General features: G+C 43.7%; 1 protein-coding gene across 1 annotated transcript in view; it reads left to right on the top strand.

Moving 5' to 3' along the window:
* The window catches only part of LOC117207642 (sodium/calcium exchanger 3), a 121,408-nt gene extending 104,851 nt beyond the window's left edge, over positions 1–16,557 (top strand). Inside the window, exons 7-9 of the mRNA XM_033448032.1 lie at positions 826–997; positions 4,604–4,912; positions 5,685–16,557. Of these exons, the coding sequence (XP_033303923.1) occupies positions 826–997; positions 4,604–4,808 (377 nt within the window). The 3' untranslated portion in view covers positions 4,809–4,912; positions 5,685–16,557. The remainder of the gene's footprint in view (positions 1–825; positions 998–4,603; positions 4,913–5,684) is intronic.
* The last annotated feature ends 417 nt before the right edge of the window (positions 16,558–16,974 follow it).

Below are 16,974 nucleotides of genomic sequence, written 5' to 3'. Positions count from 1 at the left end.
CGATTATTTCCTAACCTCCGGCAGACACACACACAGCGTACATTCCTCTATAAACCTCGATCTTTGTCTCGCGCGCGTAACTCTACCATTCTGTGAGTCGTCGACTTGACAACTCGGTGATCGTAACTTTTTACGGAACAACCGTGTCACGCGTATTATGAAACGACTGATCGAGTTACACGCTCGCTATATCGGTATTTCATGTACGCTGGTTCGCGAAAATATTTCATGTATATTTTATGAGCAGTTTGAAATTTCATGAATACTGACACCAGATACAACTGTCGTAATTATATTGATGAACATTTTAACGAATCTGAAAAATACACAGGACACTTGGATCTCATTACAGTGCTACAGAGATTTGAGAATGTCTCGTATAACGCATATAGTAATTGGTAAAATATTTTTGAAGCTGTTCAGATATTTCGCGAACCACTAGGTAGGTCACGATTGCAATAATACGACGTTCAAAGCTGATTCTATAACGAAACGAGCAACTAACCGTAGTCAAGCTTTTGTAGTTTAGCTGTGTCAAGATTTTGCCGCAAATCGCGGCGTGCCACGAGCTTCGCCGAGTTTCGTTTCGACATACGACACACGGTTTCTGCATCACCCCCTCCCTATTTCCTATATCCGCGACAAATCAAAGTAAAAACAACTATCCACGCGCCGTATTGCGTGGTCTGTGTAAGCGGAAATCGTTGGAAATCGATAAACTGTATGGAAGAAGAGGTTAAAAGGTAGAACGAGGGAGAAATAAAGAGAAAATAGAAGAAGGCGATACACAGAGAAGAAAAATCTAAGCGTATGACTTTATTGCAGACACGTTCGCGAGCAAGGTGGCCGCCTGCCAGGACAAGTACGCCGATGCGAGCGTGGGCAACGTGACCGGAAGTAACGCGGTGAACGTCTTCCTGGGGATCGGCATTGCATGGAGCATCGCAGCCATCTACCATGCCTTGCACGGTGAAAAGTTTTTGGTAGAACCGGGCAAGTCAGTATCGATTCATTCTTGTTTCTCGATATCCCATTTGTACAGGTTGTTTCAAAGGAAATAACTGTAGCACCGGCCAAGAACAAAAATTCCTATGCTGATTATCGATTTTGAAACAGTCTGTGTTTATCGGATTTAATCGTAATTTTCGAAAATATCGTAACGCGTTCGAATATAAAGAAACGAAGGCGGTGACGACGTCTCGCTATGTTGATTCGCGAACGATTCGATACGTGAAAATTTCGCTGCGAGCAGCCTCGTTGAACTCGACACGCTCTTTCCGAACTTTCGCCTGGAAACACGAGAGAACAGATTTGACGGGATCGATCTATCGTAACGAAACTTGCGAAAACAATACGGACTTTCGAGATTGGGCAGTTTCGATGGAGAACGGCACCGAGGAAATCGTTTCGTTTACGACGATCCAAACGAATGCACGTTCAATTCTCTAACGTTCTACGTTTTCCCCGCTGTCCTCGATCTGTACGATATATTGGCTCGGTGGAAAACGTTCGCGTCACTTTACACGTCGAAGCTCAATCGATTTCACGTACAAGTGCTTACATGGTGACACAAAGCCTATATGATATACGTAGGACGACGAAATACAATAGTTTCAGTCCCAACTGGTATAGTTTTCGTAATGCAGATGTCTTCCGACCAGCATCTGCAGTCCGGTCGTAAAAAGCCAGCCGAATGGCTTTCAGGCCCTAAAATGAATCTCGATTCGGAGATTGTTTCGTGGAACGTTCGAAACGCGGCTTGCAGTCCGAGATAGTGATCTGTGTCGCGACGCGTCGATGCTGCTACGGGCACCGGATAAGAGCGGATGACGTGAAATGAAACAATATCAGGTAAAACACGAGGACATAAGCCAGATAACAGAGCGTCGTTTGCCATTTACGATCTCGTACGGTGGAAACGCTCTGAAGAAATTTGGTCCGAGATTGGAAGAGAAACTTGGCCAGCGCCGCGGTGCATCGTCGATTTATGTACTGAATCGCGACCAACACCGGTGACAGTGTCCTCGTCTAGAAAATTGTAATCCGTGACGTATCGGCAGGAATATTGTGTAGGACGTAATACGCGATACGGATATTACCGACGACGTGAAATATCGGAACGCGGGTGACGCCCGATTCTGTAAAGAGCCGTCCAGGCATAAATTTCCGCATTTCGAAATACCGGCCCCGTTCGACGTCTCTTTTTGGAAATCCGTAACGGAACTCGTTCTATCGCTAACCGTTGTCAATCATCGCGTCGACGCGCGTAGGTGCCACTGAACAGAACTTCGACTTTCAATAAATAAAACCGTATTCTCGGTGGAATTAATACGATAGATATAAATAGCAATAGAGAAACACAACTCGATATCGGAACTCGCTGTTGACAGTGATCAATCTTCAAACTGCAAAGATGGATATCTCGTTATCCCGAATTATTTCGACCGGAAGGTAGTAGATAGGAAACCTGTTTTCCCCTCGTCTGGTAAAAGATATTTGGCAAAAGTTTTATAATTCGGTGCGTTCGAAGATGTTACGTAAACCTACTCGCAGGAATATATCACCTACTGAAAAATGCATCGGACGTGAAAGAGGTTTACGGTTTAAGGGCTCGGTAAGAACGTTCACAGTCTTAGAGGTTAATTTATCTGACGATCTAAAATGGAATCTAAATTGCTCTTAACGCGACAGTGACCGTGTAGATGACCGAAGCGGTACGATTTCGTATCAATTTTTTCCTATGGGCCATGATTCTCTCGAATTACAAAATACGGTATCCCGTCTAAGAAACGAAACACTCACAGACTGTTCGATAGGGAAAATGTACAACCCCGTTCAAAAGTCTCAAGGCAGTAGCTCTATCTGTTTCAAAAGTGGAAAAAGATAAATAGTCGTCGATTAAATATAGGAATAGGAATATAGCTTGATATTCTTTGTCCAAAAATAGTATGCCAATATAGTATTTGTAAAATGCATGTGCAATGTTCGTTACCTACATCAAATATTGAAGTCTTATTAAAAATACAAGATATTCTAGGTCGCGCGCGAGCGGTGGTTTACAGAATGCAAGCTGCGCGGCTCGATCTTACCACAAACCGTAACTCATGGTCGTAATCATGCATTCCCTCGAGTAAGACGCTGCGTTTCTCTAGCTGCGCCCAATTTTCTCTCCTGCCGGAGCTAGGCTGCCGATAGCGGAACCTGCCTCGCATGAATTTCCAAGGCGAGGTAAAACGTATCACGAATCTTATTCGAGCGCATCTCTCCGCGAAACTCGAATCCGCCCAGGCCAACGTTTCGCAGGGAATATTTCACGGGCGTGGAATCGAATCGCGTCGTGAAAACAAACATGTACCTAGATGTAGCAACGGTCAGTTATCCGGATGAACGGTGAAACGATCGATCTAAGAATAAATTGATTCTTTTTTTCAATCGAATTTGTCCAACATCGATCCGTTGTTAAGCCATGAATCATTCGAATGGCAACAGATGCGACGCGAACAAGCGGCACCAAAGGATTGTAGTTGCACGGTGTGTGCACAGATGGCGTTATAATGTTCTCGATCGTTTTTGCGTTTCGAGTATCGATCGATTCGACTTTGCATCCATTATCTGATAACATGACTCCGGGTACCGCGCGTTTGACATAAAGAGACTGTGATTTATTTCTCTTTATCAATGTGTCACTCTTTGAAGCGATTTTCCGCAGCGAAATACAGCGAGATTTCCGGTTTATTCGACGTCACCCACGTCGGGAATTCACTTCGCGTTTGTTATGAGACGCGTCTATTGTTCCCGTTTATATTTTCAAACTCCATTTATTCGCTAGAGAACAAACAGCTCGTATAACGGCACAGTTCGTACAGTAGAAGTTTCCTAATTTCTCCGATTATCGATTATTTTCTATTCGCGTGACAGAAGATCAAATAAATTCGATCGACGCGACGACAGTTGTGTCTGTTGAAAATTGTGGATCTTTGAAGCCGAAATAATGTTATAGGAACACTAAATTTATACCGAGGATTAATATTAAAATAATGATATATTTATTTCACGAACGATTCCTTATATATTCATCGATACACACTTGTACGCGTCTCGGCACTTTCTTCTACACCCGACTGTTAACCGACTCTTAACCGACTGAACAGTTTACATTCCTTTGTTTTCGAGACACACATACGTCCACACACTGATATTCACATACAAGTATCTCTACTACGCATTTAATCCAGTCCAGCACAGAAAATTATACGTATCTTAACAGTGTCAAATATAAAATACATTTGCAATATATCGGAACGAAATTTTATTTAGTGTCTGATTAACCGGAATCTCGCCCATTGATTCCATTTGTTTAAACATGAACTCCTATCGTAGAATATCGTTACGAATGCTCGTGAAATATTGCGAAAGTTCGCCACGAAGAAGATCCACGAACTCTTGCTGTACGAACTTTGCTCGAACGAACCGTTTGCCTCTTCGTGAATTCGCACGAATAACGTTCTGTTATAATCCCAATAGAAATAAATTACAGATAGGTTTATACATAAAGTATTAGCGAGAGATATTAATAAAGGAAGAATAATCATTTTTGCAACAGTTTAGCCTTCTGCGTGACGTTGTTCTGCACGGAAGCTTGCCTGGTAATCCTGATTCTGCTACTGAGGCGGACGAAGAACATCGGCGGCGAACTCGGCGGACCTTTCGTACCGAAGCTCGTTACGTCGCTGGTCCTTTTTTTCCTCTGGGTGTTCTACCTCATTATGTCGATCCTCGAGGCCTACGGCTACATCGAGGGCTTCTAAAAGGAGCCCGTTCAACGCTCGCAAACATCGGCCTACAACCGCTCCGCGTGTATCTTAAACTCGTCGCGTCCGCCAAGACGTGTGCTCAACGAAACGTTCTCTCGGCAAGTATAACGTGCACAGATTCCCTTCGAACATTAACGAAGCCAAACGTCCCTTGTTATTACAATGCTACAAATAAGTTACAATGGGGTTCCTTTCTGTACTTTTTCTTTTTTTTTTTTTTTTTCTTGTATACGGGAAACAAGAAGACAAGGAGACACGAAGGTGCGTTTAGATGTTAGACGAAGTTGCAAAAATGACTGGAATTTCATGTCGCGAGACGACGCGATCGGTAGATTTCTGGCCAGTCAAACGCTACAGTCGAAAGTACATGTAAAATTGCAGCTTAACCCGTCACAATGAATCGGAACGCATTCCTTGAACTCTGTCCAACTCTCAGTGCAGCGCGGTAGAACTCTATCAGAGTAGAACGAAATCGTAGCTAATGCCCGATTAGCCGAACTCCTATCGATCGAATCTTCCTATCGGAACGCGAAGTCCTACGATACGAGCGAAAAATAGTGATATAGTAGAAGAAATTGGCAAACTGCTAGCACTGCCACTGCGAATCAGTTTAGGTAGATTTCTAGTTCTGCCGTAGCTCGGAAATTCTATCATTCTTACTATACTTGGCACGGTCTCAGTCTAAGAGCTTAAATATAGCGTCAGAGCCGCGTCGGTCTACTAAACAGCGACGAATGGAATTCGGCTTCGTGCACGCGAGATCAGAAGCAAACGAATTTTACGTTGCAGAAAGGAAAGAGAATGCGAGGAGTTGACGGGTGCCCAAGAGAGGAATTCTTTATCTAACTGATTTATCGTTGCTACTTTCAGGACAAAAGGGAAGTGGAATCGAAAGGGTGCGATTTCGCTGGCGAACGAACTGTCTGAACTGTGCGCCGGAAAATCACTGGTAGCTTTCACCCTCCCACACACGGGATGAACAACAACGAACGTGATCGCGTGGCGTTATCGAATGCGTGCATGTGCGTAGGTACCTGAGAGAATGAGCGTGAGAAAGGGAGAGCGCGAGTATGTGTGAGAAGGAGCGAATAATTGGGAAAGAAACGAAAGCAGTTAATCGCAGGAAAGGGAAGAAGTAGAAGAGAAAAGTGAGTAGAAGAGGAGAAGGGAGGATGTACGAGATGGACAAAGGAGAAGCTTACGTGTGCGAGGAAGTAAAGTGAGTTTGCCTTAAACATAATTTAACGTAATAAGACGTACGAAAGGAACGCGTTCTAGTCTCCGGCCGTGGCTCGTACGTTCACGGCTCTTATCAAATAGAATGCAAGATAACAAAAATCAGAGAAGGATATATTATATACATATATTATATACACAGACACACGTACGTATAAATAGCGTATTTATTTAGTCCTTGATGGAACACAGGTTTCTATGGTATTTTAGTAGCGGATTGTATTGCCATTCCTCTTTCGCCAGAGAACGATGTCGCTAATTTTATATAAACGTATATTATCATACGACGCTCCTTTCGGAACGCTCATCGATCTTTCGCGATCCCGCGGTCGCGATAAGTTTTCCGGGCGGCCGTAGAGTTCCGTTATATCGAAGGAAGTCGTAGATCGGAATCGATTTGCATGAGAAAAGTCCGAATCGCGACCTCACACAGGAATACTACACGTAGATAAATAAGTTGAAGATATATAGCCGCGGCGAGAGCAAGGCAATGTACAGTGGAAGCGCAAATTATTCACCGACTCCCTCGCGAAGGGGTAAGATTCTTCGAATAGGAAGACAAACGTTCGACATTAGAATCCCTCGGACGCTGGCAAGATTCCTTTTAAACCAACATCCTGTTTAATCGCGTTATATCGATCGTACTTATCGATTTAGCCAATACGCTGATGGAGTATTTCGTTTCGACCGTGGTTTTGCCTATTCGCAATAAATCGAGCCGTGACTCTCGAACGGAAAATAAAAGGAGAGATGGAAAGTAATAGAAGCGCGATCTCGATAATAAGCCATCTCGCCGCAACGATTGCTTAGATCGTTACCACGATGAAACATGTTTGCTATTTATTAAGAATTAAATTAGGTAGTGCGACAAACGTAATGAAAGACGCGCGCACGGTGTACGGCGGCCTTCGTTCGAATGTCGAAATTTTCATTGGTGTTCACTGCCTTTGATCGACGGTCGCTTCAACACCTGACGCGTCGAGTAATCTTAAAACAATTGAACGGACATTAGTAGAACGACGTAGAGCACGTACGATGTAAAAGGAAAAGAAAAAAGAAAAAAAAAATAGAAGCATACGAAGAAGAAAAGCGAGCACGCGTTAAAAACAGCCGCATCGACACGAGCAATAGTGAGTTTCTGAGACCGTGTGCTCGAGGTTCGACATTGATATCGGATATCCGTCGGATACTCGAAAAATCACAGTGACTTATTAAACGTTCTCAGTGAGAACAATTGTTCGATTAATTTTAGCGAAACATTGACCGGCCGACACGTGGCTGAATCTATTGTAGTTGAACGTGTCCTTAACGGCCACTCGTCTAAAAACCTATAGTTACGTAGAGATTTAACTAACACTGCAAAGGTTGTAACTGACTAAAGTATTTACTGTATTATTTTCACCGTACACCGAGGCAATCGAGGAGAACACGTCCGCGATACGAATCAGTCTCGCGATACGGATTCTCATCGACGTGTCCTTGACTCTCGCCCTTCCGTCGTGGATTAAATATAGCAGATAATTCTGCCGTCTGTTAATCTCCGAGGAACGACAAAAATTATCAAGGTCGTTAAAGTTTGCAGACATAGCTGATGAATGATTCACGCTCAGATCGTCGAACGAGCCTTATCTCCCTAGAATCGCGCGTAATTAACAGGAAAATGATAAAAGAGGCCAGTCGTAAAGAAATAATTGTGATCATGTTCGTTATTTACGAGCGGATTGCGAAAGAGCCTTTAAACGATTTCCAAAACGATGTACAAGGGATAGGCGTGCTTCCCTTTTCGTCCGAGGACACGATGAAATGGCCAATAGGGGCAGTGTACCTGGGAAGAATCTCTCGGTAGACGCAGAACGTAGGAGAACCGGATTTTCACGGGGAGCGAATCAATTCGTGCGAATTGCAAGTCGTTTGCAGGCAGAAAAACGCAAGAGAAAACGCGGCTGCGGCTTGAACGCGCGCGCCAGAGTAAAAAGACGCGGAAGAGTCGTGGAAAGATTCACCGGATGGTCAAGCGGAACTCCGACGACCCGGAATTCCGGCGAGAACACTCCGTCAATCCGCACCGTGCTACCGCGTTTCCTTTTGCGTCGAGTCGAAGATGGAAGCAAACCGAATCTACGGCAGAAACAGAGCCTGGGACTTGGAGGTCGTTAATTCTAAAAATCATGTTATATAATCTTGTACGGTACGCTTGATAGAACGTTCGATTTTGAAATCTTCATCGCGTTTCTTCGATGCTTCTCCTGCGAAGAAAGAATTTCACCGTGAGATCACTCGAAGGTCGTTTGAAGATAGCTTCTGAGTCACTTGGTGGTCGTCGGAAGGCTGCTTCAAATAACTCGACGTCGAAAGGAAATTCAAAGGAAAATACACGCACACTGTTACCGCTGGAACAGCATTTACTCTAGCAGTACAGTTTATACGAAGTGTCGCAGACACATGGTTGGTGCTCGACGAACGAATACCAAACGCACATAAGAAAATCCAAGCTATCATTCTTCTTCGATGTTTCCATTATCCTGGTAGCGAAGGCTACGATGAATTAGTTTCTTTGACGAGGCTCGAGATGTTATCCGAGCCAATTACACTTCCCAACTTATCGCGTGAAGGAGCAAGAAGTAGCTCTTGCGAAGAAATAGCCTTCTCTCGCAAGCTTTCGTTGTGAAACGAGTCTACCAACGTGTATTTGATCTTTAATCGGAGTGCTTGTTTTCAAATTAAGAGGATCTTTTGTACGCTTCGGCTCTAGGTCTAGGAAATCTTTCACGGTTCGTTTCTTAAAAAATTCTTCGTAGAAAATTACCCGGAAATCTGAACTTCGTACGTAGCTACTCGGTGGCAGTTGGGAAACGATCGACGAACGATCTTGACATAGTACGACATTCCGTGCACAGTTGTCGATCGATCGAATGCCACGCGCGTAGATTTGCTTTTGAGCATCTGTAAATCGATTTCGGTGATCCCTGATGGTCCGCGAGAGGGAGAGCAAAAAATAAATCAATCAAAGGAACACGATGTGAAAGTTGGGGTCTCCGTCGAGTTTCTTCCCTTCGATTTGCCTGCAAACGACGCTAGCGGAGTTAAAAAACACGCGATCCCTCGTGAACCTTAGCCAATTACGCGGAGTACTACCTTCCAGTGTACGCCGCATAACCGTTTACACAACCCAGCCGAGGGCCTCGCGTTTTATTTCACTCCATTTCGCTCCGGGGGTGGGTTGGGGTGGGAGGGAAATTGATGTTAGTAGGGTGAAGGAAATTTTTAAAACAGAAGAAGCAAAATCTGCGAAAGCATCGTATAAGCGACCACACACGGTCGCCATGTCAGCCAAAAAGATCACAGATATACATATGTGTGTATAAAGGAGAAAAGAAGTATATAGTGTATGTATACATACGATATAGATATTTTAATAAGAGAACCGTTCAAAGAGATTTAATATATATACATACATATACAGATATACATATATATATATATACATATACATGTATAAGTATACACATACAGTAGGACGTATGTAGACGACACTCAATAGCAAAGCGTTGAAGTGATAAACCGTAAATGGGATCCGAAGAGTTACCAGGTTCTCGAGGTTCGACTGCTGGACGAACGATCGTCATCGATACAAGAGAAAATTATCGAAGCCTTTCGATCGCAAGGGAAACGTCGCCGTGAACCAACAAGAAAGAAAGAGAGAGAGAGAGAGAGAGAAAAGAAGAAGAAAACTCGTCGATTTCTGTTCTGAACGAGGTGCTTCGTCGCGACCGTGCGTTTCATCGTCTCGAAACGGTATGCGCGTGAAAATACGTTCTGCTACTAAGTACCTGATTCACCTTTCAATTTGCTTTCGAAGAGCAACTCGGCCGTCTAAACGGCTGCCCGTTGCTCGCTAACATAGCCATTTTACTAACGTGTAACGTTCGATGCTTAACTTTTCGCTCGTATGTACCATTACAAACGGAATCGTTCTATCGTAACTCTAAACCTCCTTCGCTCCCTTCGAGGAACGACGTCTCCTGCGCGTCGCGTCGCGCCGTTTTTCTCGCGATCGGACGCGATTCATCACTGGCGATTGAAATTCACACGAGCCGGAAGCTCGCTTGAAATTCACAGGATACAGAATTTCGTGGTGCAAGTACATGGGAAGATTGATAGGGCGTTTTATAGACGTTGCAGCCAGTTGCACCGAGTCGCACACGGAGAAAATGGAAGCGATTGATCAGACGCAATCAAAAGTGCTACGCGTACCTCGACGATCGACACGTCCAGCAGCGTTATCGGCGAGAATTTATGGAAACGGACGATCTCTCTTCTTCGTGCATTTATTCCAATTACTCTTCATCCAGTCTCTCGTGCAAGATCCTTTCAATCCTGTTAAGCGGACTTGCAACAAAACGAATTCAATGGCCGCGTGTTTATGCCACCAACGGTCCTTTGAATTCGCTCGTTTTATTCGCCGAGCGTCGTTTTTGAAGCGGCACTATCTTCATCCTCGTTTTACATTTCTTCCCTTCTTTTTCCCCCTCTTTCCCTTCTATGAGGAGCATCGTCGCGAAGCGTCCCCAACCTTGCGAACAAACGAGATTTCGTTGCATCACGCGGTTGACGCGTGATCACTGGACCGACCGATTAGTTTCTACCTTTTTTTCACTCGATGGAATATTTTGAAATTCGTGTCGTTGTCGAACGACAGCTCGCGGATAAGTATTTTTCACTCGTTAGAATTAGGACGAACGCTGATTAAAGGGAAACGTTGCCGAGTGCCGTGCTCCTATCGCCTGGCCAAAATTCCAGCGTTTCTTTCACCGAATTGTATCGCGCTGCAACAAATTGGAAACTCGGCCAACTAATTTCTTAATTGAACTCGCGATAAAATAAACGATCCAGGCCATTCCGCTCGAACGGAAACGAATAGCCCGGCAAACAAAATGCAAGCAGACCGCCGGGCAAAACCTCGTAAACCGAAAGTAATGGAAATTATAATGCTCGCTCACGGCACTCGAGGATTTTCCATTTAATCATGCCTACCGATGTTTGCTGTTTAAGTAGATACTTAGAATCGAACGACAGCGAGCGGAAAATGTGCTTTGCTCTTTGATGGACATTCTCTATTTGTTGGAATTTAAGAACGTCGTTTTCGCATGGCCAGCCCCAGCTCCCGTCGACGTCGCGAATCGATAACGAAAACCCTCTGTGGAATTCCATAGAGTCGAGGGAAACTCGCTAAAATTTGCCGCTGATATTGCAAAGGTTTTCAGATACCTTCGAGCGAGTAACATTGATTGCAAATACGTCGCATGGGACGAGAGACATTGCGGGTCGAGCAAAATTGATAGCTCGAATTCGCGTGATTCGATGCTCGTCGGAACCGACGTCTCCTTTGACGCCGATTTCTTTCCCATTTTCCCTCTTTTACTTTGTACCAGGTACTTTGTACTGGTTATACGAAACCGCGTATCTGCGGAGAAAAAGAATACGAAACAAAAGCAGCCTCCTCGAGGCGATCGGCCATCGGTGGCTCGACTTAAACGAATTAGAACAACTAGAAACGCATCGAGCGAACAGTGTTCTCGCGTAGGTTGATTAAATCGAATACTTATGTAATAAAAGATACTTTGTTAGGCGCCGAGCCAACGTGTTTATACGTTTTGTATTTTCTATACAAAGGTGTTGAACGATCGCGACGATTAGTTGGATAGAAATTAGCAGGGTTTTAGTTTAGAAATTGGCATTTCTAGATTACGTACGAAGTATCGATCGGTAGGATTTAGTTATTATCGAAAACAAAGGAACCAAAACCGCTAGATGCAGATTCTTGAGATATATATAAGACTTGAAAAGACTCGCGGAACGAATTTTCGTCGTTTTATCCGAATATATCAAATCGAATTCTTCAGACCAATTTCCATTTCTTCACTTATCACTTTCAGTCGTATCGAAAACGGTCCCGATGATTCCGTTTTTCTCGTCGCTATCAATTCTACGTATCTATGTATATATATATATATACGCGTATATTATCCAGAGTTGCGTATCTTTAAGGACAATTTCGTTGTTTCTTTATGACAATCACGTAGAATCATGTGGCTACGTTAGTAGGCTGATTTAACATCGATAGCTACCACTGATTATCTATTTTCACTTCTAACATCTTCAATTGCTGTGATTTTCAAACGAAAAATTAGCTAAAACGTTGCTAGTCGATTTTATAGTTAGCGTAAACGTGGGTAAACTAAGTTCGATTAAAAATAAAAAAAAAATCGCGCGGACCAGTGGTAGCCAGTTGGTTTCTGGTTATGATTCGGTTGTTGTGCAAATTATCACTGAAACAAGGTATCTGCATCGATCAATTAATCCAAAGAATCAAACTTCACGGTTATACGCACAGTCTGGACCAGCATGTAATTGCAAACTCGAACAGAAGAATCGTCTATCGAACGCGATATTGTCTCTATAGTTTCTTCGGTATATGCTAGTTTCGACTTTCGTCCGTTGATTAGTCAACTGCATACGCGAAACGACCAACGTTCTACAGAGAGAACCTTCCATTCGGACCAAACAATTCGAAACCAAACATTCGGCGAGTCGTCGTCTGTGCGCGAAACGTGCAGCAATTTGACGACAGTGCGAGTAAATCGAACGACTATCGTTTATCGTTGCGACGATTCACGCGCAAATCGGAGACTCGCGAAACGAGCCGGCGAACTGGCGTGAGAAATAAAAACGTAACTTTCGTTCGTCGAATCGCTCGTATTTTCTTTTAATCGAAACGTTTCTCCTTGGCGAGATATATCGGTGTATCGGGGCTGGCCATGTCTCTTCTACAAATAAAGCTAAACGTACTAAACTTACTATACCCACTAAACGTATCGAGATTTCTATTCGATTTTACTCCCACGAAAAACTATTATACTTGTACACTTTTATCTCTCATTCTCTAAAGTACTATACACGCTATAGGTTATAACTAAAACAAAAAAAAAAAAAAGAAATGTATTCCTATCTATATATCTACGTATATACACGAGATCTCTGCTCTTTGATCTATCGATCAACGTTTGTCTTTAAATCGACGTCTTTACTCACCGCTTGCACGACTCTCGTAGAGACACCAAAGAAACATAAAACGATGCGTTATTAATCAAACATAAAAGTATATGTAGGACCATTTGGACTCGCGTCGCGCGATAGTATCGTCCTCGATGAACGAATCGAGGATGTCGCGCGTTATCCAACGGCCCGGCGTCCTCGCGCTAAACGAAAAGGAAAGCAAAGAACAAAAAAAAAAAAAGAATGAGATTCGACGAGCGAAAAAACAACGGCGACCCGATAGAGAGAGGACTCGCTTCTTCGTTCGCGATGCCGATATAAATAAGAAAAGAGTTATAAGAGGGCGGTCGGGCCGTGTTCCTTAGAAACATTTCGAGAACTAAAGTTGTACCGTAAGATATGAAAACTTTGTAAAGTAGATAGCGGAAAAGAGTGGAGGTGGAGAACGAGGGGTGATATTCTCGGAGAGCGGCACTCGCGCTAATGGAGGAAGAAAAGCGTGCGGAACGAAATGGAGAGGTGGATGCACATTGAATCTGAGTTTTCTACCGTATAAGCGTAATACAACACAAAATACTGCTCGCCAGTAGAAATTATAAACCATGTATATATGTATTGTTGCGTTATTGCCTAACAACTTAACGATAGGTGCGTTACTACGATCGGGAGAATTAAACAAATAATAAAAACAAGTAAAACCTTCTTCTTCCTTGGCATCAGGGACATCTGTCCGATGATTAGGACGAGTGTAGAGTATCGATACCTTATAATTAGCCATGTTGTAAATAGAAGATGAAGATTGCTGATTTTATGAGATTTACGAGTGTCATCGATGCGAGATCGAAGGAGATCGTTCGTTCGACAACCGTACGACTATCGTCGCCGGTTGTTTCTTCGAATTTTTAGTTCCTCTCTTCGACCATCGTCGAAATATATTTACGAGCACCGGTTAGTAGAGTATAGAGCACTTGTAAAGCATATGATTTTTAGTTGGAGCGAACGGTTCGTCCGTTTGCTCGCATCGGCGATATTCAAGTTCGTCGTTTCGTTGACCGTTTCCTCGCAGGTCGTTCAGAGGCCTCGAATAATTCTCGCTGTTCGATCGATTGCTAATCGTAAGATCCACGGTGGACGGCACACGTCCCGTTAGCGCGTAAGAATTCCGACTAGAATTTAAGCCCATAGCGAAGATTTAAAAAGAAAAAAAAAAAGTAATAAAATCGAGAAGTTGAATGTAACGTAAAGGAGGAAAAGAAGACAAAAAATATGAAAAAGAAGAAAAAAAGAGTTTACGGTTAAACATAGCGAACACTGCAGAAACGAGGAAACATTCTCCGTGCCCTGAGACATTTCACACGGATTCTCCGCTGTTCTTTCCACTCTATCCATCTTTGTCGCCCTTTTTATCCCGTTTTTTTCTTTCTATCCTCTCGTTCCTCTGATCGAAGGCGATCGATCTGCCACGATGTTGCTTCGAATCGTTGTTGAATCTATACGAACGATTGCTACTCCTGTTCCTTCTTGCCCTTTTATTTATTTCCCTTTCGTATCATTTCGCTTCCTTCGTTCCCTTCCCTCTTCCTAATCCCATCCGCTGTCCTTTTCGTTCCTTCGTTCCATCTAATTCCAAGTAACTGTGCGTTCGCCGCGTTTCGATACGTCACGCAAAGAACTTACGTTATCCGCAACCTTTGCGCCATACAACGAAATGCGATTACGTTTACGTTGCGCTCGTAAAAGCGTTCGCACGATTGTATATCGCTTGAATCGAGAAACTGTTTAACCAACCTAGAGGAGGCAGCCACGCCTGGCGGGAAGGTCGAGACTTATCGCGTAATCGTATTGCCGCCGATACCTCCCCAAGGAGGCTCGAGCAATTAACCCACACGTACAACGAGATAACGCGATGTACGGTAATGAACAAAGCGTCGCGCTCGTCGTTACTACGCCCAACTTATTTTGACCCTTTCGGCCAACGAATTCGCAGAACAAGATATAAACGAAGGTCACGGATGAAAAACACGATAAACGTTTTACGGAAGAGCAATCTCGAGATTAAACACGTCGTTAGCCAATTCCACGTCGCAATTGTTTTCGCCATTAAACACCGGGATTTTATTGAAAAACTTTTATCAAATTGGCTTGTTCGATCGACGAGTCTCATATCGACGAAGGTAGATTTGTATTACATTTCGTATAAAGATACTTGTTTTCGGTTACCAAACGACATAAAAGTCAGAGGATGAAAAAAAAAGCAACTTATCGTCTATCTGCCGTGTGGTCTTCGAATCTATTACGAGCGAGTATATTGGAATTTCCAAAGCAACCGACCTACCGTAAAGTCATATCAATTTAATTCTTCGTCCCGATACGTTTGCTTTGAGGATCGCGGCCACTCGTAGCCGCCTCTCTAACGTCGAGCTCGTCTACCCAAATGGGACTAACTCGAGATAAAATCATTGGCGAACAAAGACTCGATAAAGATGCAAAACGGTGTATCTGTGCGCCGAAAAAAAATTCTATGTCTGTAAGAGGGAATCGACTTAAGATAGGTCTGAAAGATAACCGGCAGCCTGGAGGTACCCGGTGTCCCATTATGCGAAAGTATCGATCTTGCCGCTTCGTTCTTCTACTACGAGAAGCGATAAAGCTTTATGTTCCGTCTTCTATGTATAATTCCTATTGTACAGGAGAGCAAGAAAGGGCCGGACCCCGGTTCCTTCACAAATCGTTGTAAGACGTTAAGCCGTTTTATGCTTACGCTCATTATTATTGGCATTATTATATACTGTGGATTCGTCGTTCGTCGCTTGCGGCCATTCAAGTGCTCTACGCGCTTCGATCGAACGAACGTGGTGAACTGTTCGAGGATTCGTTTGTCTGCCCTCCCCCTCCTTGAACGACGCGCAAACGACGAAGGGACGAACAACGTGTTAATTGTTGATGTACGATCTCGTTGAGAACCCCTGAGGAAAAAAAACAGATAAGAAAAAGAAAACTAAAAAGAATCGAGCCAAAGAAGCTCGTTGCGAGAACGAGCAGTTAGAATATGAGCGAGAGGAAGAGTGTGAGAGAGGGAGAGAAAGGAAGAGAGAGAGAGAGAGAGAGAGAGAAAGCGACGGAAGCCGCTTGCCTTCGACGCAACGAAGAAATATTCCTCTGGAAAAATCGAGCAGACTGAAGGGAAGGTTAATCGTTAGGCGAAGAATCCTAAGAAACTCGCGTGAAGTCACACAAACTGAAGATACAAAGCCAAAGAGATATTTTAGAAAGAACTCGTTCTACGTGTACGCGATGAAAGACTCTTTCTTCCTCGTAGTCGATGGTCGATCTCGTTGCTCGACCGCAAGCGGATCACGCGTGCCGAAACAGCATTACGCGATCGACTAAGAAATCAATTAATTGTAACTGAGTCGAAAGTGCAAAATATACAGACATTAAATGTTATTTACATCGGCGCAGCAATTGATTGCGAAAGGTTCAGGCTCGGACCATGTCCCCTTGCAAACGCTCCTGCCCACCAAAGCTTAATTACCTCACGAGATCCTGATAGTCCAGTTGGTCGTTCAACTTTCACGAATAATCCCAGAGCCTCGATAAACCGTGAGAAACTTTCGCAACGAATCGACCGAGCGCGCCAACCCCTGCGCTAACCCACCGACCGACCGATGGATTCGTTGAATCATTAACCGACACCTTGAACTTTAATGAACGTTTACGGACACCGCTAAGTGACCCGTTCCAGGAACGACGTGGCCTAATACTGTTTAATAATTTTCATGCCGGAGTCTGATCGCCGTGAAACTTTAATGGATCGTAATGGTTCGTAAACTTAAGACCTTTCGTCGCCGTTTATCACTCCGTCTTA

The sequence above is a fragment of the Bombus bifarius genome, unplaced genomic scaffold (genome assembly GCF_011952205.1).
Source record: "Bombus bifarius isolate JDL3187 unplaced genomic scaffold, Bbif_JDL3187 scf7180000008039, whole genome shotgun sequence".
NCBI classification, from domain to species: Eukaryota; Metazoa; Arthropoda; class Insecta; order Hymenoptera; family Apidae; genus Bombus; species Bombus bifarius.
The sequence above is the reverse complement of the archived record's forward strand: the minus strand, read 5'-3'. Positions and strand labels throughout refer to the sequence as shown.